At 37.1% G+C, this 26,497-nt stretch overlaps 1 protein-coding gene across 5 annotated transcripts in view; it reads left to right on the plus strand.

Moving 5' to 3' along the window:
• The window catches only part of LOC124776586 (pumilio homolog 2), a 592,179-nt gene extending 566,930 nt beyond the window's left edge, over window positions 1-25,249 (plus strand). For all 5 annotated transcript variants that reach the window (XM_047251637.1, XM_047251640.1, XM_047251639.1 and 2 more), the window contains 6 exons: window positions 5,134-5,455; window positions 10,594-10,843; window positions 11,106-11,333; window positions 11,759-11,921; window positions 21,186-21,354; window positions 22,570-25,249. In XM_047251637.1, the coding sequence (XP_047107593.1) occupies window positions 5,134-5,455; window positions 10,594-10,843; window positions 11,106-11,333; window positions 11,759-11,921; window positions 21,186-21,354; window positions 22,570-22,837 (1,400 nt within the window). In that variant the 3' untranslated portion in view covers window positions 22,838-25,249. The remainder of the gene's footprint in view (window positions 1-5,133; window positions 5,456-10,593; window positions 10,844-11,105; window positions 11,334-11,758; window positions 11,922-21,185; window positions 21,355-22,569) is intronic.
• The last annotated feature ends 1,248 nt before the right edge of the window (window positions 25,250-26,497 follow it).

Raw genomic sequence — 26,497 nt, forward strand, 5'->3', positions numbered from 1 at the left:
TAATTTTGAAGGTTTCATATAATCCCATGTTTAATTATATTCGTATAATGTTGCGTGGACATGATCATGTGTTATTGGGTAATAGATCATTGGTTGTGTGGCAAACCCCAGATACATTACAGTGTCTGTAGTTAAATTTTATTTTTAATACGAGTTGATTATTTTCTGCCACTTCTGCTTGAGCATATTATTTACAACAGAGTACAATGATGCACCAATATCACTAAATCCTGGAAAATCGCAGATTTATTAACTATTTCATGTGCATTCACTTTGTGAAGTAGCTTTAGAATTGGTTAATTACTTTCAAATTTCCAGAAAGCCCACCAATTTTTTATTTTCTTCTTTTCTATGGTTGCCAGTGTCAGTTGGGGAGAGAGTCCACTTCAACAGGATTCTAGAATTGAGTAATCTTTTAACCCACAAAGGCGAGAATTTTTACATGGAATTTCTGTATGTTGTTACTTTTCTGTTCACTTAAATTTCTTTGAATCACTGGTCTGAATTCCATTATCAGCATTTTTTTAAATCTTCAAAATAAATCCCCAGAAACTCAAAATTATGCTTCATTACATATAGCAACTGTTAGTGTAGTAATTATATACAGTAAAAATAATGATTCAATGAAAGTTCCATCTTCCCAATTACAGCCTCGGGCTTAATTCAGGAATTATTTCTTTTGAAAGTTGTTGGCAGGTCCTTCCTTTGAGATATTTTATTTCGGACTCATGATTAGTATAAACCTTGGAATATAGATAGACAAACTTTTGTATCAGTTGTACATATACCATGTTGAGGATTAAGAGCTTCAGACAAAATAAGTACATAACATTGCAGGGCACCATAGAAGCAACTGCACCTTACAGAGCTGCTTTAAAGTCAACATTGACTATTGTGGATTGTATGTCTACACCCTTCTTTGATAAAGCAAGCAAAGAATTTTACAAATAAGTATCATAATGTACTTGTTTGTGACAAATTGGCTTCCTTTCTAGGCTTATTATTGCAAGGCTAACTTCCACAATACAGATTTCTAGCAGTGAGAGGAAAGACTCCATTACAGACCAAACTGTGATGGTTGAGATGAGGAGGGGTAAAAGAAAAGGTTATCATGTCTCATTCCATATTTCAGTTTGGGACAGGATTGTTTACTTACTTGATCATGTAGAGAATTGTGCGGAAAACCGCCATACCACTTAACCCTTTGAGCCCCAGTGGATTATGCCTCAAATCACCATTTTATTCATTTTGTTTTGAAGTACCAGTGCTTTTAGTGTGAAAATATCATTTCTACAGAAGTGCTGAAACAGGTATTTACTGGTGTTGGCTGTTTCATGGTAAATGCACTCATTCTTAAAAACAAAATGAATGAAATTGTAGTTTGCAGCAGAAATGACAGGAGCTCAAAGAGTTAAGCATTTGTAAAATCGTCTTGAAACTTCATTAAGATGAAGTGTGTCCCATGGCAGAGTATCAATTGTTTTCTGTAATTAAGGCCAGAGGCATGTCTTGATGTTGGTTCAAATGCCAGCCATCCACAAAGAACCTCACAGGCCATGACATCATGCAGTTGCAATTTTAGAGAGCAAGAAAGGGAACGACAAAATACTATTAGACTGCTTAAACTGCAGCTTCCGGAAAGTACGGGAAGCAGTCAAAAACATTTCAGGCCAGTATTGCAGGTCACCTGTAGCAGACTGTGATGATGTCAAACACTAAGCCGTTACATTTAATAATGACTCACAAAGTACCAAGCGTTTACCAAATTTCTTTTCATTTCTCACATTACGGGTGGAAGGAACGAATGGAATGGGCATTTAGTTGGTTTAATAAACCGTTTCACACTTTAGTGTGAACTTCAGAGTAATTGTGTAGCTATAGGTGGTGTGATTGAAATGAACTGTTATTCCAGTCTGTACTTGCTCACATTCTTGTTATTCACTGGAATAATATTTCATTTAAGAAGGTAAAGCATGGAGTGGAGAAGAGGCGCTTAAAGAAATGAACTAAGTGATATTGATAAAACAACATGACAACTCACTCTGTTAATAATAAATGTATAAGAGGTGACCAGAAAGTTTCCATTTGAGGGAATTGCTGTTGCATACATTCAGCATAGTGTGACTCCAATGTGGGTGTACGAGTACCAACATTTAGGCAACAGGATTAGTGTGGCATTTGTGTCTTCCCAAATGTGAGCAGTAAATGCAGAAATTTGAACTATAGTAATGTTATTATCAAATATATCCAAAAAGGAACAACATGCTGCTATTCTTTTCTTGGCTGCAGAAGGCCAAACACCAGTAGACACCTGTCGGAGAATGAAGAATATGTATGGGGGCAGCATGTCTGCGAAAAACACTGTTGTTGAAAATTGTGACAAGAGGCGCTGCTGCTTCATGATAAAGCATGTCCCTGTATTGCAAATTTCATAAAACAGAAGTTGTGCCATCTCAAGTGGGAGACACTTGAGCATCCAACCTATAGATCTCCATGCAGTTATCATGTCTTTGGGCACTTAAGAAAAAGGCCTTGAAGGATCGACAATTCCTGTTGGTCGAATTTGTGCCGCAGGCAGTTATGGATTTTCTTGCAGCAGTACGTGGTGTTTTACCAAATGTGTATTTTCAACCTGGTACATCAGTGGTACTTACTACTAGGTGGTCACTGTGATTTTGCCAAATATGCGTACTGATGCTGCACTGTACGGCCTTGGAAGAGAAACTTTTTGGTCACCCTGTTGAATATGCTTGTATATGGATTTCTGTTTTTAATTTCAAAACTTGACTTTCCTAAGCTCTTACTGATAATATCTTCTATTACTGCTACTGTTCTAATGTATGTAATATACGGTGCATGTTAAAAGTAGCTCAAAGTTGCGCAGCATGTAATCTTCTTTTCAATCAGTTTGATGTAATATTTTGTTGGCATGCTTTGAATACATTTATCATAAAAGTTATTGTAAGCATTTCTGTAGGCTTGTGTTTTGTGTCATTTATTGCTGCTTTCCTACATTTGTGGTCTAACAACAAGCTCTAGTTCAAAAGTTTTACAACTTTAACAATAATGTTATGGACTCATTGGCACTCATCATCATCATCATCATTTAAGACTGATTATGCCTTTCAGTGTTCAGTCTGGAGCATAGCCCCCCTTATAAAATTCCTCCATGATCCCCTATTCAGTGCTAACATTGGTGCCTCTTCTGATGTTAAACCTATTACTTCAAAATCATTCTTAACCGAATCCAGGTACCTTCTCCTTGGTCTGCCCCGACTCCTCCTACCCTCTACTGCCGAACCCATGAGTCTCTTGGGTAACCTTGCTTCTCCCATGCGTGTAACATGACCCCACCATCTAAGCCTGTTCGCCCTGACTGCTACATCTATAGAGTTCATTCCCAGTTTTTCTTTGATTTCCTCATTGTGGACACCCTCCTACCATTGTTCCCATCTACTAGTACCTGCAATCATCCTAGCTACTTTCATATCCGTAACCTCAACCATATTGATAAGGCAACCTGAATCCACCCAGCTTTCGCTTCCATACAACAAAGTTGGTCGAAAGATTGAACGGTGCACAGATAACTTAGTCTTGGTACTGACTTCCTTCTTGCAGAAGAGAGTAGATCGTAGCTGAGCGCTCACTGCATTAGCCTTGCTACACCTCGCTTCCAGTTCTTTCACTATGTTGCCATCCTGTGAGAATATGCATCCTAAGTACTTGAAACCGTCCACCTGTTCTAACTTTGTTCCTCCTATTTGGCACTCAATCCGTTTATATTTCTCCACTTACATAAAAAATTACTATTTAATATTTCTGACTTGGTAGTGGGGGAATAAACTGGGGAAATAAATTTATGGGAACTTTATGGTTTTCTTCGTATGATCTCCAGACATATATGGAAGATCACATTCCATGAAAATACACACTTGAGTGTGTGTGTGATATGAATTGTAATTTTCACAGTGATGGAAATTGGAAGTAACTGACCCTTGTCTTGTAGCAACTACTGCATTGGGCAAAACATATTACTCCATGTCTCCATTCTAAACACAAGAACACACATAATCCAAATCATATAACACTGGTTATTATAAGAGCAAATGTCATTGAGTTTAGATACTTTGAAATTTTTACTGATGATTATAATTATGTAGACATACAGCAAACACATTTGTAAAAGGAATCGGGTAAACTATCAAACAATAGAAAATAGAAAATACAGGATGGAATTTAACAGTATAATGAAAAGGATAGTTACCACTCACCATATAGCGGAGATGGTGAATCGCAGAAAGACACAACAAAAAGATTGCCAGGAAGTTAGCTTCCAGCTGACAAGGCCTTTGTCAAAAACACACACACACACACACACACGCACACACACACACACACACGCAGAGAGAGAGAGAGAGAGGAGAGAGAGAGAGAGAGAGAGAGAGAGAGAGAGAGACTTGTCTGGCTCCAGCTGTCAGAGACTGTGAGTAACTTCCTGACAGTCTTTTTGTTGTGTCTTTCTGTGACTCAGCATCTACGCTATCAGGTAAATTATGTTTTTTAAATGAATTCTGCATACAGAAAGTCAAGTATAATGTGACATTATTATGTGAATTGTTTTCCAGTAAAATTATAGCTTAACTATCATAGATATGTTGTAAATTTATATTTAGAATATTGTACTTGGGTGGTCTGTTGAAGCATATAAATCAGCCACATTGTTCAAAGAACTATGAAGCACTGGCATTAATGTATGAGCAGGAGAAAACATTGAAGAAGACACAGATTTGACAGGGCAGACTACAATCAAGAACTCCTTCTATCCCCCCCTCCACACACACACACACACACACACACACACACACACACACACACACACACACACACACACCCTTCTTTCCAACTCCCTCTCAGCCCTCTCACAGATCCTCTGCCCCCCCCCCCCCCCCCCCTCTTCCTTACTCCTTGTTGTCGCTCTTTCCACCCGAAACCCTCCATCTTTAATTTACAATAAATGGAATTTTGGTGTCTCTTCGCACTGTTATTGTATTTGTTAGTAACTTCTTATTCTGTTAATAACTAATACTTTTCTAATTACTTAAAATCTGCATTAATGATTTTTATCTGTCTCAGGTACAGTGACCGCCTCTCCAAGTCCTCTTGGTCTTACATCGGGATCTTTGACACCCCCACCTACTCTTGGAGGAAGTTCTGGAAGCCTCCAGTTGGGAACACTAGGTGTAGGAACTGGCCGTGGTGTGTTGTCTGCGGCACCAGGAGCAGAAGCTGCCAAGTTCCGCAATGGAGTTGGTGTTGCTGGGTTAGCTGCTAATGGAGTATTTGGATCAACAAATTCGCTCTTCACAAAATTGGGTTCAAGTAACAGGGGAGCAGCAGGTGTCACCCCTGGTGTTGACAAACCACCTGGTCGCAGTCGTCTCCTGGAAGATTTTAGGTATTATTTTGAAAACTTCTTAAAATTTAATGACTTCTAATGTTCAGAATGTGTCCTATTTTCTTGGATGCAATCTCTATAGGGTTAAAGGGAAACTATGTGAATAGGACTTAAGAATGCAGTACATTTTAACAACTCATTCAACTAGCAACTTTTTAACACTTTCTTGGGTGCAACTCAGCGAAGATAACTTTTTTTGCTATCCTATTAGAAATGTAGTCAACAATAAATATATTTATTTTTTGATACGTATATTTTTGTGATTTAGGACCGTTTTGATACTTATATTTTTGTGATTCAGGACCGAAAACTATCACCACAGCACCTTTGTGAGGTATTAAAAAAAACTGGTGGTAAATGGATTTCCCACTTCCCTTCTGTTTGCTGTTAACGTGTTGCCATTATGCATAAAAAAGAATATTTGTTCCTGGTATTAAAGTTTACTTACAAAGGTGTGAAAACAGTCCTGAAACTTCATCGTGCAATGAAAGTATAAGCTGATACAGGTCACCATAATGTATATTGCAGAAGCGATGGAATGTGTTCCGACAACTGTAGTGATCCCACGACAAACAGAAACTAATTGTTGTAGCACTTTTCATACACCTGGTGCAGTGTGTACTACCACACGATGTCAGTATAGACAGAGGTTGTAAAACATATTCCCGCAAGCTTCGGGATACCTTAAGTTGGTGGTAAGTATGCTTCCCAAGAACCACAAATGATGGGTTAATTTTGTGGTAAGTATACTTCCCAAGCCACTTCCAGAAACTACACTGGTGGTAACCATACTTCCCAATAACCATTAAAACACTGTTGTTTGGTGGATTATATGCTTCCCACAGTCCTGAAGGCTATATTTTACAACAAACAGAAACTACAGCTGGTGCAGCAGACTGCTACTAGATGTCAGGAGCGTACAGAAATGGGAACACACATTTTTTTAAATGCTGTAAAGAAATACGTTTAGTTGGAAGTATATCTCCCATGGCCCGCGAAAGGGTTAAACCTTGAGATGCAAATAACTCATGAGATTTGTCATGTGTGTCTGACATTTCTTTCGGGAGAGAAACTAATTCTTCGAACATTACAACAATTATATTTTTTAATTTCGATACTTGTTAAAAGATTCTCGTATATGGAGAGTAAAATGTTGAGAGTTAAATTGTTTACTACTTTTCCACAAATTGTATTACAGCATATACCGAACGTTATACCATATAAAAAATAACATCTGAGAGATGCGTATCTATTAAAAGGTACATAATTGGAAGAGTTATGAAGATTGATTGAGACTTTGTTATGGAAAACAAATGAGAATACATTGTGTGCAATAGAAATGCCAGAGGATTCTTCATGAGAATTGCATTCCCACTGTGATGCTGAGCATCACCTACTAACAGCATAATGCAAAAGCTGGCAATAAGTATTTCATAAATATAATGCTGTGCAATAAAATTAAAATTTTTGATATTTGAAAGGGATTGTCAAGTACAGTGAAAAGAAGAAACTCTATTTAAGGGTGTGTGTGTCAGTGATGTAAAAAAATTTGCAGAAGGTTGTAAGATTCAATAAGTAACTTCATGGGCATGTTTGTGTAGCTGCTGTGGGTAGAGCAGACAACAATGTATCAATATCTTCTGGAAATAATGTCGATATTCGTAAATTGATATTGTACTATTGGTATATTGACAATATAAATATATTTCCCTGATATATCAGACTTCAATACTTGTATTTGCTATATACTGGTATTGGGCAGTATAAGTTATTACTGTTTTTCACTCAGCCTGCCAAATCTACTTAACAAAATATTAATTAATTATTTGTATTATCACATTGATATGATACCTTATACCTTATGATGTTCTGTTGGTAAGTACTTAATTAGTTTTAATGTTTATTTTGACTTACTTGCAGTCCAGTCTCTCTCTCTCTCTCTCTCTCTCTCTCTCTCTCTCTCTCTCTCTCTCTGTGTGTGTGTGTGTGTGTGTGTGTGTGTGTGTGTGTGTGTGTGTGTGTGTTCTTGATTATTTCCCAGTGTGTTTGAAGTAGCTAAATCCAGTAGATCAGTTAACATCCCTACTATGTTGAAGCCAGTTGTGTGTCTCCATCTGTTCATTTGATGTAGTGTTGAGTCATGTTTGTGAACTGTTGCAGTTGATAATGTGACATTGCATCTTCTGCAGAGTTGTTAACTGAGTTTGGTGTATGTTACCAAGCTAATCTGGCGAGACATGGCTCCTAAAAGTTTTATATAGGGACATTTCACAGAAAAAAATAGAACAGACACGAAATGTGAAAATTGCATTTAAAGTTTGAGCACTTTTGAGAACAGATCCTTAAGATTTTGGATCATATCATAAGACACTGGAGACGACTAAGGAAATTAGAGCACTTTTGTCCTATACTGCGAACCTTGCTGCAGCAGTAATACCGTTCTACTAGTCAGCATCAGCTCTGCATCACAAAACAATGTCCTTGAAAGATGTGACAAGACCAGGCACATACTCAGGACACTGTTTCATCAATACAGAACTTTGAGTCGTTGCTGCTTCTATTACAGCTGAGAGGCTATTGTTGCTGCTTCTGTCCTAACTGAGACAGTTGTCAAAGGCAAGCAGCACTGTCAATGAAAACAATAAACTACTGTCACAAGCTCATATCAAAGTTTTTTTTCCAATTATTTTGAAAATAAATATATTTCATAAGTTGTTGCAAATTCTCTTGTATTCACAAAAATAATGGAATTTCACTTTTACAGTAGAGGAAAGGGTAGTTTCACTACATTAAGCTCATCTTCAAATTTTTCAATAGTGACTGTATTTTCTAATTCATATTTTTTTTAGTGTTCAAAAACAGAGTATTTGATATCACTATTTTGAGGTAATGTTTAATTATTAAATAAAGCTATAAAAATGATACTGTTGCTGGTTTCCAAACACTGTTTTCCCTTGACATCTGTATTACTGTTTTGGGTTTATCATTATTAACCAGTTCTATAAAGTTTATCATTACCATCTTGCGATTAGTCTAAGACTGGCGCTGCTTCTTGCTTCCCATATTGCACTTCCTCCAATCGTGCCAGTTTCCTAGTATAAAAGGAATGAAATATGATAGTTTTTTGTATAAATTAAACAAATTTCTGGAAATAATTTGTATACAAATGAACAGCAGAACACACAAAATTAAATAGTTTGTGTTTAAAACCTAGTAACTTTTTCAAATAAGGATATTGGTTTGTGTTTTTATACATTGGAAAGAATATTTTACTTCTGAGTAAAAGTCAAGTGATTCATTGAAAACTCAGTTTATCACTATTCCAAAAAAAAATGTTTTCTGTAATCAGGTCTCCAATGTATGTAGCTATACTAGATAATTAATAATTGTGAACTGCATAGAATCACTGTGGAGGCCATAGTAAAGTATTGGTGATATAGAGACAATCTATTCTTCAACAAATTTGTTGTCAAGTAAGTACACTCTGGGCTCATATTTCATCAAATGTGGATGCCAAAAACATATTGTGAAAAGCTTCTGAAACAGTTTCAAGCTAAGGTGATTCTTTTCTACATTAGTCAAAGTTGATAGAAAATATTTGTATTGTTTCACAAAAAGCCGAAACAAATATACTCATTGTGTACTCGTACAACAAAAAAGGATTACTAACATCTGTTGGGGAAGTATTGTGCACAGTGTTTAACATCATTAGAGATGGTACTACATTTGTGGACAATCTTATACCTGGGGACACATTTAATACTAAATGTTATGTTACCAGAGAAGGAAAGTTGCTACTCACCATATAGCAGAGATGCGGAGCCGCGAGAGGCACAACAAAAAGATTCACACGATTATAGCTTTCGGCCATTAAGGACACACACACACACACACACACACACACACACACACACACACACACACACACACACACACACACACTTACGCAAACGCAACTTGCACACACATCTGCAGTCTCAGAGAACTGAAACGTGATGTGTGTGTGTGTGTGTGTGTGTGTGTGTGTGTGTGTGTGTGTGTGTGTGCGCGCGCGCACCGCGCGCGTCTACTGGCGCGTCTACTGCTGACAAAGGCCTTAATGGCCGAAAGCTATAATTGTGTGAATCTCTTTGTTGTGCCTACCGCGACTCAGCATCTCTGCTATATGGTGAGTAGTAATTTTTCTTCTCAGATATTGTTACATTCCATCCTGGATTTTCCATTGTTTAAATGTTATGTTACGTTACTTCTATCTTGCGTGCTAAATGCGGTTCAAAAGAAACTACATAGAATGTAGTTGCAAACCAACAATTCTTTCCACATTTGTGTCCATCCTTATTTAGTACTTAAAATTACAACATGGTAGTCCTGCAGTGAAAATGTTTTCTGTGCTGTGTTGCAGTTGATACCTGGTATTGAATGAGTATCACTAATTTTAACTTAACAGGGATTGAAAGGATGGGAGGAGTTATATATGTGTGAAGTGCTCCAAGCCACTATCCTTTAGTAATTACGACAGGAGTTGGTTGGTTGGTTGGTTTGGGGAAGGAGACCAGACAGCGAGGTCATCGGTCTCATCGGATTAGGGAAGGACGGGGAAGGAAGTCGGCCGTGCCCTTTGAAAGGAACCATCCCGGCATTTGCCTGGAGCGATTTAGGGAAATCACGGAAAACCTAAATCAGGATGGCCGGACGCGGGATTGAACCGTCGTCCTCCCGAATGCGAGTCCAGTGTCTAACCACTGCGCCACCTCGCTCGGTTTACGACAGGAGTCTATATGTCTCTGCACTACAGGAATTGTGGAACTCATATGGGTTGGTGTATGTCATCCCATATTAGATTTACAAAGAAGACTTATAGCCAGTCTTTAATGGCCCACATAAAATCTAAATCAAAAATCATGAAGCATAGTGTACACAATGAAAAAAACTGAGGGAGAATAAAAAAGGCTCAGATGGTCCATCTTCCAATTCCTCCTCTCCCCTTGCTGTGTAAATATGATTGAAATCGGTGCTGTTCAACTGATTCTTTAATTTTTCTGAATGTCTTGAATGTGTGCGTAATGCTTTCAATGAGTACTAGGCTGCTTTCTATTGCACTGTAAATACTCTGGTAACCTTGTTCATGTGATTTTCAGAAATAACCGGTTTCCAAGCCTTCAGCTGCGTGATTTGGTGAATCACATTGTAGAGTTCTCTCAAGATCAACATGGTTCAAGATTCATTCAACAGAAACTTGAGAGAGCAACAGTAGCAGAAAAACAAATGGTATTTTCAGAAATTCTTGCTGCTGCCTATAATCTCATGACAGATGTATTTGGCAATTATGTCATTCAAAAGTTTTTTGAGTTTGGAACACCAGAACAAAAAACCACCTTAGCACAAAAGGTAAATATTTCACATTTTAGATAGGTTGTAGATACTCCAACACTCTCCATTCTTGTTATTGCTAATGTAATTGTTATCTTAAAGTTTAATGATGTCGTGTTTTGCTATGTGTTGTAAAAACAACTTAGTGTAATTGTTGCTTCTCCAGTTTCACTGGAAAATGTAGTGTACAATTTTCAGTATTACATGAGATTTATTTGACCTTGTTCATGTGCTTATTACCATAATTACAAAAAAATTAAATTTCAGTATTTTTGTTTAGGTACGGGGACATGTTTTGCCCCTTGCACTACAGATGTATGGCTGTCGCGTAATCCAGAAAGCTTTGGAATCGATTTCTCCTGAACAACAGGAGGAAATTGTTCGTGAATTAGATGGACATGTGTTGAAGTGTGTCAAAGACCAAAATGGCAATCATGTTGTACAGAAATGTATTGAATGTGTGGATCCCCATGCTCTTCAGTTCATTATTAATGCATTTTCAGGACAGGTATGTTTACACATGGTCTTTGGTGCTGCTTTGTTACTACGTTCACAATTTTTTTATTAAAATAAATTAATGAAGGTAAATTACTTCATGTATTTTATTTAGCAATTTCAATTGTCTAGCTAGTTCACTGTCACAGACATTTGTGTAGCACTTCACTGGAATGCCATGCTTTCATAGCTCTCCTTCAGAGCTATTTGTCACTTTCACAATTACATGTAAACTGAAAAGCCACTACTTAATATTTCGTATGTACTGTTAACTATCAAAAGTCTTATAATGATTGAGATTTCCATTCCCCCTCCCCTCCCCCCCCCCCCCCCACCTTGTAGAAAAGACCCACACTTGAATCATTTGAAGCATATAAAATATACTATAATTGATTCAAGTTCAAAAATAATGTTAAGCTGTGTTCCTCTTTCGTATAGGTGTTTGCGCTATCAACACATCCCTATGGTTGTCGTGTGATACAGCGCATTCTAGAGCATTGTACTCCAGAGCAGACAGCACCAATTTTAGAAGAGCTTCATCGGCACACAGAGCAATTAATTCAAGATCAGTATGGGAATTACGTCATACAACATGTTCTAGGTGAGTCAAATTTTAGTGTTTGTATTTAATGCTCTTGCATCTTTCATTACATTTTGTTCCTTCCCACTCCTCATGACAGTGGGGAGATATCTTTTGAAGTCAGGATAATCCTTCTAAATTAGTGTGGTTTTTCAGAATTAAAATGCTGATATCAGTTGTGTTGTAAGTTTAGATTAAACATGTTAGTGAAAGCTAGGTCATGTTTACTACATGAAGTATGCTTATACAAAAAGTGACAGAGAAATAGGTGTTTGAAACTACTTGCAGATTAAATCCGAGGTTGAATTGGGACACGAACCTGCAAGCTTTGCTTTTTGCTAGCAATTGCTTTAACAACAAAGCCGCCTAGGCACAACTTGCAACACCTTCTCAGCTCAACTTCCACCATACCTTTCGTAGTTTTCCACACAGTTTTAATCTGTTGGGGGCTGGCACACATATCTGTAGAGTGAAAATAGTAATTCTGGAATTTTCAACTGATTTAACATTTCTCTGAAAATTTGTGATATATACATAATTTCTTAAGGGAAGATTATGGCAGAATTTCAGTGTCACTATTGTGAAACAAATGGGGTGGTGTGAAAACATGGAGATTTTATTACCAGAAATTGTGCCCAATATTCTTAAGTCGTTCAGTGTCTTTTATAAATATCTCAAACAAGATCATTGTTACAGAATGTGGGCTGTCACAGCTGGTATTAACACCCTTGCTGACACAAAGTGATTGACAGTGAAGTGTAGTTGAGGGTGGAAGGGTGCAATGTTGTCGGTTTGCTGGTGCGTGTGCACACATTATGGCTGTAGGAATAACAGCTGTCTGTGAACTACCCTCTCGCACCACTTTTTAAATATGCGATACTGAGTTCGCTTTATGGGATTATTGTATCCTTGTGTCTTAACGAACACACTCCCGTGTATAAAATGACACAGTGTTCCTATTATTTGTATATATCGACAAAAGCAACAGGAAGTGCATTGTTTTTACAATGATTAGAATGACTCGTGTTCAGATGTTGTATTTGGAACGTAAGGAATTTTAAAATGGATCTGAATTTTTCATATAAATACAATAACGAACAACTCTAAAGTAATATAAACTGCTTGAATACTTAACCAGTCGCTGTAGCATGCAAGCAGTGTGTCATACTTGGGCAGAAGAGTATTCCTTAATAATGAGATGAGATTTATTGTGCAATTGCTGTACACCACCATTCAGTCAAAAATACAAAATGCAAACACAATAAAAAAACAAAGTAAGGCAAAGGGTAAATGCCAGTTCGCTCAGAATCACTTTCTCCCTTGGCACTGTTGTTATGTGTTCTGGTTGACCGGACTTGTCCAAGGTTATAATTATATTTTCTATATTACTCTCGGCACTCACTTCACTTTTCCATGCTTCTTTAACAACACATTTCTGGTGGCATATGTTTATCCACTTCTCTGACTTTATTTGTGCCAGTGCTTCCTCTAACAATCGTTGAATTTTTACCACAGCGAAGTTTTTTTTTTTTTTTTATTAACTTCTCATTTTTTTATTTGTTGCCATGTAATTTTTAATTTGTGCCCAAATCATTTCGATGGTGTTAAAGTGGCACTGGTATGGTAGAAGCCTAAGAACCCCGTGACCATGTTCTTTACCTACCTGTACCTTATTTTTCTTCGCTGTTTCCATGAGCTCTACCTTACATAAATTGTCCTGAATTTTCACATTGTGGCATTTCAATCATTCAACGATGTCAGCTTTTTTCGTTGCCATCTTTGGAACTTTACCTTTGTAACTGAATGGTCTGGGGCATTATTCATTACAGTGACAGACAGCCGATTTAAGTTTTCCAGTAGCTGCGCCTTCAACAACTTTAGAAAACTATCATGGTTCATCTGCTCGTGGTAGTTGTTTGTTTTTGTTGATTTGTAAAGGAGGAGACAGTTTGGTAAGAAACAATATGCAGTTCCAGCATGCAAGAATGCACCCTTTTCCACTGGAACAGCAGGACTTCCACATATGATATCGTCTGTACACTCTTTACTAACAGAATAACCAGTGCTTACCTAGGTTTCGTTGAGCCACACACTGTCTTAAAATGGCGCTTTAATGATAGTTCTTAAATAGACAATGCCATGCTACAATGTCACCTCTCTCCATTATAGCCTCTCTCCATTATAGCCTCTCTCCATTATAGCCTCTCTCCATTATAGCCTCTCTCCATTATAGCCTCTCTCCATTATAATTTCCCATCCATTAATTTTTGTGCACAGAAAACTGAGGCTCTGACAACCATTCAAAGACACTTTGCTGCATCTGAATAACTCTGCTTTGCGAAGAATAACACACAGTTTTTTTATATTTGTATGTTTTTTTTTCTCTAGTAATATCCATATGTGTGGTGGATGAACAGCATCTTGTTGAAAATAGTCCAAGTTTGTTACGTGTGGTTCTGTCCTCCTATTTCAGGGTGTCCACTGTTTGGATGAACCAGGCTCTTCCCTTCTGCACGGTATTTCTCCTTACAACTTTTGATGACAGTATTTTTGTGGATCTTCAAGGTATCTGCTGTTCTTTTGACTAACTTTGTTAGAGGCAGTGGAGTTGCACCATCGTCTCTCTGTTTCTCAATATTCCCACACTGAGCACACAAACTCGTGTGTCTGACCATGCAAAACATGAAGAGGTCACTGAACTTTCCATTCAGCAGCCACAGTATTTTGCACACTTCCATGACAAACTTTAGATATTCTGTAGCACCAGATAAACTCACCACATGGAGAAACAAAGCACACAACAAAACGGACCACAACTGTTTATGTTACCAGTCACGAGCGTCGTCTACAACTGGCTACAGTAGACACTAACTACAGTAGACACTACTTGCAGTAGCAGAGAGATTTGACAACAGTGAACGGAACAATTCTCTGATTGGCTGTTGCTATGGTGGTTGCACTGTGAACAGGTAGACATCAGTCTCTTTCTTATTCTGATCCGGGTGTTGCCCTTGATCGGAGGTGTACTGTTTTACTTAACTTTATCTCCTACTATAGGAGATACCCTCATACTTAATGAAGATGTAGCTAGTTTATTATTTTCAGACCAAATGTGCTCAGCTTACCGAAATTACTAAACTGTTTGTTAGTAACTGTGCAGCAATTGAGTCTTTACATCATCCAACCCTTACCAAAGATCGTAGATAATAATTTTTGGAGTAATACCGGAACAACCGCAATTGTATTTAACAGTTTATAATAAAAACACTCAGTCCAGATGAGAACAAATATTTATTTACAAGCAAGTTTCAACTGATTCCTTTTGTTACATACAGCAGTCCCACGAGTTGGTTTAGTTTCCAGAATTTATAAATATTTGTTGCAATATGGACTGACTGTCTTTGTTATAAAGATATCACTGTATAGCACTCAAGTGTTAGGGAGCTTGTGCAGCATTAGATGTGGTGCTATTTGCTTTATATCACTTTTAAGGCACATAACTTGTGTAGGTCCCTTACAGTATTCAAATACTCCAGCACCTTTCTTGTCAGTTTAAACATTATGTTAGTTCTGTATCCTCATAGTACTCTGCTGCTGCAATCTATCAGCATTTTTAGGGTCCCGTACCTCAATCAGTAAAAACAGAAACCTTATAGGATTGCTTTGTTTTCCATCTGTTCGTCCGACAGTTAACAAACCTTTTTCTCAGGAGCAGATAGATGGATCAAATTGAAATTCGTCACATAGTAAGGTATACGGTCCCTTGGTGGTGTAAAACATTTAAGCTTCTAAGTCAGTGCAATCAAAAGATACAGCCATTTATGTTACATAATTGATACTCACAAACTCACTCATCAGAGCCTATAGGGTACTTCCAATTGTCCTAGAACCACGAAATGTGGCAAGAACCAGTGTTTCACAGAACAGATAAAGAGATAAAGGGAAAAAACCTGAAAATTGTTAAATCATATATATATATATATATATATATATATCTGTGTGTGTGTGTGTGTGTGTGTGTGTGTGTGTGTGTGAATGTATACCCGTCCTTTTTTCCCCCTAAGGTAAGTCTTTCCGCTCCCAGGATTGGAATGACCCTTACCCTCTCCCTTAAAACCCACATCCTTTCGTCTTTTCCTCTCCTTCCCTCTTTCCTGATGAGGCAACAGTTTGTTGCGAAAGCTTGAATTTTGTGTGTATGTTTGTGTTTGTTTGTGTGTCTATCGACGTGTAAAAACAAAGATGATGTGACTTACCAAACGAAAGCACTGGCAGGTCGATAGACACACAAACATCACACAAAATTCAAGCTTTCGCAACCAACGGTTGCTTCGTCAGGAAAGAGGGAAGGAGAGGGAAAGACGAAAGGATGTGGGTTTCAAGGGAGAGGGTAAGGAGTCATTCCAATCCCGGGAGTGGAAAGACTTACCTTAGGGGGAAAACAGGACAGGTATACACTCGCGCGCACACACACACACACATATACACCAAGAGTGTCTTTCCGCCGTCCACCTAACCTTCGTAACCTCTTAGTTCATCCTTATGAAATCCCCAAACCACCTTCCTTACCCTCTGGCTCCTACCCTTGTAACCACTCCCGGTGTAAAACCTGTTCAATGCACCCTTGTTTTTGTATGCTAGTTTCGGAAACTGCTGTAGAGATTTTCATACGGTCTTGGAATATCTGGGACCGATGTCTTGCCAGTATCGATATCGATGACAAAAATCAGAAAAATTCTCAATTCCCAAAATGGATGAATTATCTATGTACGTCATTAAGTTTGTATGGAACCCTCAGTGTGAGTTTCCTACTCGCACTTGGCCAATTTTTTATAAATGGTGAGAAAACTTTCTTACTAGCTGTTTGTTTTTCCGCTGCAGCTCCAGATCTTTGAAGATGTTCTCCCTGTTCATTTCTTTGACATGGTAGCCATTTCTTATGAACGAAATTCTCCAGTGATTTTCCATTCTTCTTCCAAGTATTGTGACCTACAGCTTGTTTTTAGTCCAGTCTATTAATGTTGAAATTACTTCTTTTGTTACACTTAGGATGATAATCGAAATTTTTTGAAGCTTGCTTTCTGTATGGGTGGACTTTTTGGATATAAACAAACTTGACCAAAAAGTTTCGAGATAAGATTGGTGTGAAAAAATTTGAAGAGTGTGTAATAAAATATTGGGAGAGACATTAGATATGGAGAGTAAGTGAATGGGGGAAACAGAAAAAGGGAGGTAATTGAAAAGAAAGGTGAATCAAAGGGAAAGAAACTGTGGTGAAGCAAATTCATTTTACAAAAGCAAAGTGCAGGGTGATCGTTATTGAACTACATGAAATAAAATAATCATAACTTCTGAATGGTTTGGGTTAGGATGTTCAGACTGCATGGTTGGCTGTGGTGCATGATGGGAATTAGTATGCACCCTATGGTTTGTTTTAGCGATGAAGCCTATTTTCATTTGGATGGGTTTGTCAATAAGAAAAACTGGTGCATTTGGGGGACTGAGAATCCGCATTTTGCGATCAAGAAGTCTCTTCGTTCCTAACAGGTGTCTGCGTGGTGTCCATTGTCCAGTCACGGAATAACTGGTGTGATATTCCTTGATGACACGGTGACTACCGAATGGTATTTGAAGCTTCTGGAAGATTATTTCATCCCCATTCCATTATCCAAAGTGACCCTGAGGTCGACAAGTTCATTCAAGATGAAGCTCGATTCGATCGAAACAGGAGAGTGTTTGATGTCCTGGGGGAGCACTTCGGCGACCGCATTCTGGCTCTGGGGTACCCAGAGGCCACTGACATGCATCTTTATGGGATGCCATATTCTTCAGATCTGAACACATGCGTCTCCTTTTTATGGGGCTCTATTAAAGACAAGGTATACAGCAATAACCCCAAAACCATTGCTGAGCCGAAAACAGACTTTCAGGAGGTCATTGACAGAATCGATGTTCCGACACTTCACCTGGTCATGCAGAATTTTGCTATTTGTCAGCACCACATCATCGCCAGTGATGGCAGGCATATTGAACATGTCGCAATCTAAATCTGAATATCTGGAATTCAGTATTCAGTTTATTCACCATTGACCACTTACAGCAGAATAGGTCTGAACATTAAATATAAATTAACAATAACTTTACAGTAAAGTTTTTACAATTTAATTCCACTTCTTTTAGGAATATTCTTATATACTAATGTCAGTGAGTATTTCAAAATATTCTGTTACCTTATGAAATGGGTGTTCGAGCAACCAGTCATAAATCTTAGGTTTGAAAATATGACTGGTCAGTGATCGAGCAGATGCTGGAAGTTTATTGAGGAGTTTTAAACTCATTATTTTGTGAGAGTTTGCAGTCTTTGTGAGTTTGTGTCTTGGTGTGTCAAAGTCCAGTTTGCCTCTGGTGTTGTGAGGATGTATGTTCTCTCTGGTCTCGAACTCATTAAAGTTGCTTTTGACATAAAGCAGTGCTGTGTAGATGTATAGATTCATAACAGTTAATATCATGTGCTTGATAAAGAGGGGAGGCAGTGTTCCTTAGGCTTAACTTTGCTCATTATTCTGATTGCTTTTTTCTTTGAATTTTCAGAATTTCACTGACAAAGCAAGAATGTCCCCATAACAATATACCATAGGAAATGTGAGATTGAAACAGGCCAAAATATACCACCTTTAGATACTCATCAGTGACTACATCTGTCAGTCTCCAGATGACATACGAGGGGGGGACCCAAAAATAGTTGGAATTTCTTTCTAGAAAGCATATACTTTATTATTTTCAAATACAACCTTAATCTCCTCCGAAGTACTCTCCATTAGCATTAATACACTTGTCCAAATGTTCATTCCAGTGTTCGAAGCACCTTTTAAATTCATCCTCTTTGATACCTGCTAGCACTTTCATGACTTTGCGTTTTACGTCCTTCACATCCGCAAAACGCTCAACTTTCAAGTCTCTTTTCATCCTCGGGAATAGGAAGAAGTCCAAGGGTGCTAAATCCGGCGAATAGGGCACGTGGGTCAAGGTAGTCGCCTTCGTTGTGGGCAAAAACTGGAGAACGCTGAGAGGCGTGTGCGCGGGAGCGTTGTCATGACGCAGGAACCACACGCCCCCACAAAGCCGGACGTTTTCGCGACAAACTTCTGCGAAGCCGTTTCATGACTTCCAAATAGAATTGTTGGTTTACTGTCTGGTTTTCAGGGACAAATTCAGTGTATGATCCCTTTGATGTAAAAAAAAAAAAAAAAAAAAAAAAAAAACAGATCAACATTGTTTTCACATTCGATTTCACTGGTTGGGGTAAGCCAGGTGACTTCCATTGTGATGACTGTTGTTTACTTTCTGGATCTTTCCCGTAGCACCATGACTCTTCACCTGTAATGATTTTGTTGAAAAAATGTGCATCATCTTTGAATGTGTCGTCCATTTTGAGGCAGGCTTGAACGCGACGATCCCTTTGATCTCTGGTAAGAAGCTTCGGCACGAATTTTGCTGCCACTCTTCGCATCCAGAAATTGATGGTCAAGGTGCGCTGAATTGAGCTCCAGGACAACCCGGACAAGTTCTCGAGTTGGTCGATTGTCCTGCGTTGATCTTCACTGATGAGATCAGGGATTTTGTCAATGTTGTCTTTGCTTCAAGCAGTTGAAGGTCAATCGGAATGGGGCTGATCTTCAACCACCATTTCTCCCTTTTTAAACCGAGAAAACCATTCGTACACTTGAGTTTTACTAAGAGCATGGTCTTTGTAGGCTGTCTGAATCATCCCAACAGTTTCTGCTGTGTTCTTGTTGAGCAAGAAACAAAAAGTCACTGCCACACATTGTTTATAAGAACTAGCCATTTCCTCGTGTCACGTCTGCACTGTACGCACACTCAAATAACTGCCAAAAAAACCACACTTCTCACTGTTGGGTGACGCTGCGTGGCAGAACGACTCAGCCGAGCTGCTCCTACAACCCTCTGACGGCACAACCTGCTACTACAACTGCATTATGTGCAGCATTACGATTCCGGTTACTTTGGGGTGCCCCCTCGTATAATGACTTTGCATGTTGAATAAAGTGTGTGCATGCTTTAGTTTGTAACCAATTTATGTTTTATTTTTTATTTATTTATTTTTATTTATTTATTTTGTTTTTTGTATAGTTCACGAATTGTTCCCCTGTATGTGTTACTGCTTTTTTTTCCTTTATCTGGGCAGTTATGCTTGTGTCTTGTTTTGAGATCTGCTGTGTGTTAAGAAAGAAAAGGAAAAAAAAGAGCAATGCTCTCAGTTCCCTCCATAACCACAACCTCAGAAATCGCAACATACTTGGAAGAAATAGCCAAATATTTGTGACAACACAGCTGTGCTATTAGGATGGTGATGATTGGTGGTGGTGGTGGTGGTGGTGGTGGTGGTGGTGGTGATGGAAAATAGTGATACCACAGACGACATCAACAAAAAAGACCGTGAAGACAAAAATTCATGTAAACCATCTCTTTTTGTTTATTTTATTTCTCCTTGTATTACCAAAATGTAGACAATGAATAAATGACATAATTTAAGAACAGATGCATTGTTAACTTTTTAGGCATATACCTTACGTCCATAAAAGTTTGTAATTTTGATTAGTCAGAACATATTTTTCTCAAGGAGCCCCTGTAAAAATGAGGGGGAGGGTTGGCTTATAATCAGGCAAATACGATATATTTAATACTGCAGCGTTGTTGAGGTTTACTTCCTCAGCAGTCTACATCCAAATGTCTTCGCTGTGTGTTTACTTTCTAATATTGGATTTGGATCCCCGCCTTATTTATGGCTATGAGTGTGTTACATGTCTTTTGTTCGCCCAGGCTGACCTTGCATTACAGTGAAATATTATCATCAAACAATCGAAAATCCAGGATGGAATGATGACAGTAATATGAAAAGGATAGCTTGCTACTCACCATAGCTAGTGGAGATAGTGAAAAATTATCTGCCTTTCATTATTCTTTTAAGCACTTACTTTACTTAGTTTGTGCTAAATAACCACTATTTGTCTGGATATGCATGTAAAGATCTTTTTAAAATGTATTGACATCTTCTGTGGACTGTCTCTCATACAGTACTTAATCTGAAATCTGTTGACACAAAAAAGTTACACAGTAAAATAATCGTACACAGCAGGTAACAATTTTTGGCAGTTAGTGTAGGTAATTAATCTTTGACAGTACTACGTCTGTGGGTTCCATTGATGGAGATTCTTTCATAATTTTTGAAACCATAACTTTTATGAGCTTTTCTTCAAATTCCAGAACATGGGAAGCCAGAAGACAAGTCTCAGATTATCCTGTCTGTAAGGGGAAAGGTGCTGGTGCTTTCACAACACAAGTTTGCTTCCAACGTTGTAGAAAAGTGTGTCACTCATGCTACAAGAGCTGAGCGTGCAGTTCTGATAGAGGAAGTCTGCAGCTTCAATGAAAAGTGAGTTATAATCTTTGTCATTACAGTTAAATGTGTGTGTGTGTGTGTTTTTTTTTTCTCAGGCACCATAGTTGCAGTACTAAAAGTGTGATATGATTGCTTTGTGCATTTACTACTGCCAACCACCATAAAAAGAAACTTGTGTTTATTTTGGTGTACAGGTACAGTAAATTGTGTAGAGGACAAAACCATCCTCCTTACTGTCATATGTATATGTATATAAAGAATGAATATTTTAATTATCAGACATTTTATCAGTAAGAGCACATTTTCTGTAATATTATACTGTTTGTTTATTTTGGTTGGTGTGAAGTGAAGTGTTTCCCTCCTTCTATTAATAAACATTTCCATTGATTCTTCTTCATTTAGAGGTGTATGATTTTTTTCATTGAGTTGTACTGGGACTCCACACTATTTCCAGAATATCATCAGCAATTTGTAGTACCATAGTATAATGCAACTTATTCTCCCCTTTGCCTTCAGTTGCCAGCCTTCTTAATTTTCTTTGTACATGTACAAAAATTTTAAAAATCGGAAACCAGTGTCATGCACTCCTTGTAAATTATTCTTCTCCAAAATGTCAAATGTTTGATAATCCATGTAACATATTCATGATTAAAATCCAGACTCCCCTTCTCTCCTAACATTAGTTTAAAAAAAAGTTGGGATAGCATTCATATTGACCTGCTCCAATAAAAGTGTGAACAGAAAGGGAATATGGATAGTTATAATGGTGATAAGATATAATCAAAAGCTGGTGGATTGCCTTTCATAGTCTAAAACTCGAGCATGATATCACTGGCTGAACTGGACTTCCTCTGCTCTACTGTAGTAAATTGTAAACAGTGTGATTAAAAACACAGTCAAGTCATTACAAAGTGTTTGCTGGTAAATGAGTTTGAATGGAAGATTTTGTTGATATGGGAAGACTGTGATTTGTAATAATGTGTGCTTGCATTTTATTACCACAATTATTACTTAATTTTCTGCAAATGTCAGTATGGGTTTCATATTTCAGTGAGAGTTGTTGCATATTTTTCTCATTTATCAGTTTAACATTTACTATTAGGATGCATATAACTACACATGCAGATTTGTTAGATATCAGCAATAGATAATACAGTCTGTATATTTCAGAGATTGGCGTATTATATAAAGACAATAGATATGTATAATAGACTCTTAAATACTGTATTTTCTTTTCTTTTCTGGCAGTGCTTTGCACGTTATGATGAAGGACCAATATGCAAACTATGTTGTACAGAAGATGATTGACGTATCGGAACCTGCACAGCGCAAGGTTCTTATGCACAAAATTCGACCACATCTGAACTCGCTTCGCAAATACACATATGGCAAGCATATAATTGCAAAACTTGAGAAATTTTTTATGAAGACAGCATCAGCAATGGGAGTTGGCGGCCCCGTCGTTGTGAGTACTGATCTCGGCCCCATAGGCCCACCGAGCAATGGTGGTCTATAGGGATACACATCAGGCAGCATACTGCCAGAGCATCTGCCTTGTATGTACTTTTAGTATAAGGTTTGACCTTACACTTTTAACGCAAGTTTTGGAAGAAACTGATCAGCACATATGAATTTTCAGTGAAACGCATTTATTTTAATTTTTTTCTAAGTTGTGACATTCTCGCAAAAACTGCTCTGGAAGTAATGCATTTGGATTTTGTATGTAATGTATCATCATCTTGGTGATGATCTGTGTGAAGATGTGGATATTTGCAAGCATGAGATAAGTCTCGCCGAAGAATGTGAATAAGATAAGAATCAAAGATAGGCACAATTTTATTGGTGTAAATACTGTTTTGCTGACGTTAAAATTAACAGTCATTCAGTTAACCTGTGAAAATATTACAAAATGAAAGTTATGCAGCTTATATGGCATATCTAATGAGATACAATCTGGTTTATAGACAACTGATTGCTGATAACTGAAGTAAACTAGGTGAGCAGTGTGACAGGAGTATTCAAATATTTTCATATGCAGTGAGTATTGTGTCAGCAAACAATCAATTTACAATAAATAAAAATTCCTGTATACTGTTGCTTGAAACAGCATGCACTAGTAGGCATGTTTCAGTCTAGGAATACAGTTATTTTGTTTTAGACTTTCTTGTTTTAGGAGCCATTTAACTATGTAATTTCTTTCTGTTACAATCAAAACTAAATGACTGTATGTAAACATTTAGTGGATAAACACAATGAAATTAGTACTGGAAGGCATTGGAAATAATAACTGGAATGTGACATGTCTTTTGCAGGAGAGAATGGAGTTCACATTCGCAAACACTGTTTTCACATGGGGAAATCATTATTTTAACATAAATAATTTTCATTAAATGGAACATCAAATTGTGATAAACCCCTCAGGTAATAGTTGCTAAGGGATTTTAAAGAAAACTAAGAAAACATTTGTAGTTATTGAAATTTAAGAGAAGATGGCAACAGTAAACATTAAATCTTTTTTAAAGTTTTTGTCATATATTTACTGATCTTGAGGCAACACACACACACACACACACACACACACACACACACTGCTAACATGCAGAGGGAATAATTGATGAAAGTGGTTATGACATCAGTCTTAAAATTGATGTATTTAACACAAGATGTGAGGTTGTAGTATTGAAAACAGTAAACTCCATGCTACCTTGCTGGTTATTTCTCTGTCTTATATATTTGCTGTGGATGCTTAATATCATTGTTAAATTAATGATTTTGAATTTTACTGTAGTATTAGAGCCAAGGTAAAAGGGCTACATGCCTTTACTGAACTGGTGTAACTTTCAAAGCTCACAGTTCTGAAATTAATTCCTTTTTGGGTATTATTCTTATTTTGATGTACATACAGATATGCTACCGCTGTGGATGTTTGAAATTGGTGTTTTTAATGCATTTGTTTTTATGAAATGAAGTAAATGCATAGAATATATATAAAGAGCCATTATATTGATATATTTTGGATGAGTGTTTACAGTGGCTCAGCTTCCATTGCAGGAAGTTCTTCAGTCTGTGTCACTCGATACTTTCCCAGAGTGATTGTATGTAGAAACCAAATCCCAGTTTTTTAACAGTGAATTGTAATAATATGATATGTACAGTTGATAAAATATTTGTACCAAGATTATACATACATATATATATAAATAACTTGTTATTAGTTTCTTTGTAAGTAATATCTGTTTAACAAAAATCATGTCAAATAATGAACATATGCCATATTCAGAATGTAAAGTGTACAGGCAAAAGACAAAAGTACCTATTTTTCATAATCAGATTAACAATAAAAAATAAAAGAGAACAAAAAATTCTTATTCAAAGAAAAATTATGAAATGGAAATGTAGAACTAAACATGTAGCATAACAGGAGCTGCGTTCATACCTATATAAAGCTACATGGTTGAGCACTTGTGACTGCAGACGGTTTTTATTCGTGACACAAGTCCCTCTGAGGACTTTCTATCCATTTCATATATTTGAGTTTTTAAAAAGATACACGTTAATAAAAACAACTTCTTTGTGTAAAGGATTCTTCCTGGATATTTTCAACTATTCTGCTGAGCACAACCTGAATTAACTGTCAGATATATTTATTTCTACTGTTCCTTAAATGTGCAACTAAAGGTAATTAATTCTTTTGTCTACAGGTCCCTCTCTAAGAACATTTTTACTGTATATTTCACAGTGGAGTTATAAACCCTTAGAAGTTATTTTGTAATTTGCGCAACATTATTTGTATGTAATGCATCCTATAATGTTACTTAAAATCCGTCTTGATTGCAAATTTTTTATTATTCATATGACCGGTTTCGGTCCATTCAGAACCATCTTCATGTGACGTAGCATGTGAAAGTTGCTGGATTTGGACGGGTTACTCCTGTAACTGAAATATCAGATCTGAAGATGGTTCTGAATGAACCGAAACCGGTCATATGAATAATAAAAAATTTGCAATCAAGACGGATTTTAAGTAACATTATAAAATCACTGATTGCTGTTATCCCATAAGACATTATGTCTGTTTTTGAAAAAAAAAAAAAAAAAAAAAAATGTAATGCATCCATTTACAGTGTTCAATAATTTACCTCGTAAACATTTGGCCATCCAAATTACACAAATGAAAAGAAAATTTAGTTACTTATGTAGTTGCTCTTAATTTCTGTTTATATATTCTTGGAATTTTCTTTCTTGGGCTTCTTTGGAGATGGTAAACTGCCTTGACATCCAGCTTACTTTTTGTTGTAGTGTATTTATGTAATTATTAATGTCATAAAATTACCGTTATTGATACATCTCATAAGAGTAATGGGTGCAGTACCTGATTTACTCTTCGTGGGGGCTTCAGGACAAGAGTTTTATCAGCTCTTTGTTACATTCACTTGTTGTAATTTTCTGTTTTTAAACTGAAGTTGATTAGTCATTATTTGAAAGAGGGATCTTGCTTGGTTTGGTACAAGAGAGGTTTTTTCAAAAAATATTTTGATAACCAGACAACAATGCTTGCAGGGTCTTGCTGGATGGTTTCGGATTTACCTAAGTGTTGAATAATACAGTGATAGATAATTCATTTACCTCATGGAATTTCTTTGATTGGAAAATCTGATAAGTTCTGGAACTAAATATAAACATTTTCTGAAATGAAAGAATCCCTGCATGTACTTGAATGTTATTTTTTCTTTGCATAAGGAATGTTATTTCGATGTCGGGAAATTGGAAGACAGTATCTTTATTTTCTAAATGACTAAATGTTCTGCAGTCATGACCTTGCTGATAAATGAGCACACAAATGGAAACTAAGATCTTTTGCCAAACATTTGTGTGCTCTGTGTGACAAGTTGGAGCTCGGATGGAAAATTTGAAGTAGGAATCATAGGTAGTTCCCAGTTTTTATAAAGGGATTTGTTTACAGAAGGAATAAAATCTCTCCATATGCTAAATTGAGCCCTCTCTTCAAAAGATAATATATTTCAAAAAAATCCTGTGTATCACTGTGGAACAGATCGAGGTATTACTGATCAATTCATAAAGTAGTGTCTGGAAGCAATCATTATTGACAAAATTATAGCTATTTTGTGTGTTCACATTCCATAAATTTTGTCACAGTTGTTGAAGAGTGGTACCC

Source organism: Schistocerca piceifrons, chromosome 2 (genome assembly GCF_021461385.2).
Source record: "Schistocerca piceifrons isolate TAMUIC-IGC-003096 chromosome 2, iqSchPice1.1, whole genome shotgun sequence".
Taxonomy (NCBI): Eukaryota; Metazoa; Arthropoda; class Insecta; order Orthoptera; family Acrididae; genus Schistocerca; species Schistocerca piceifrons.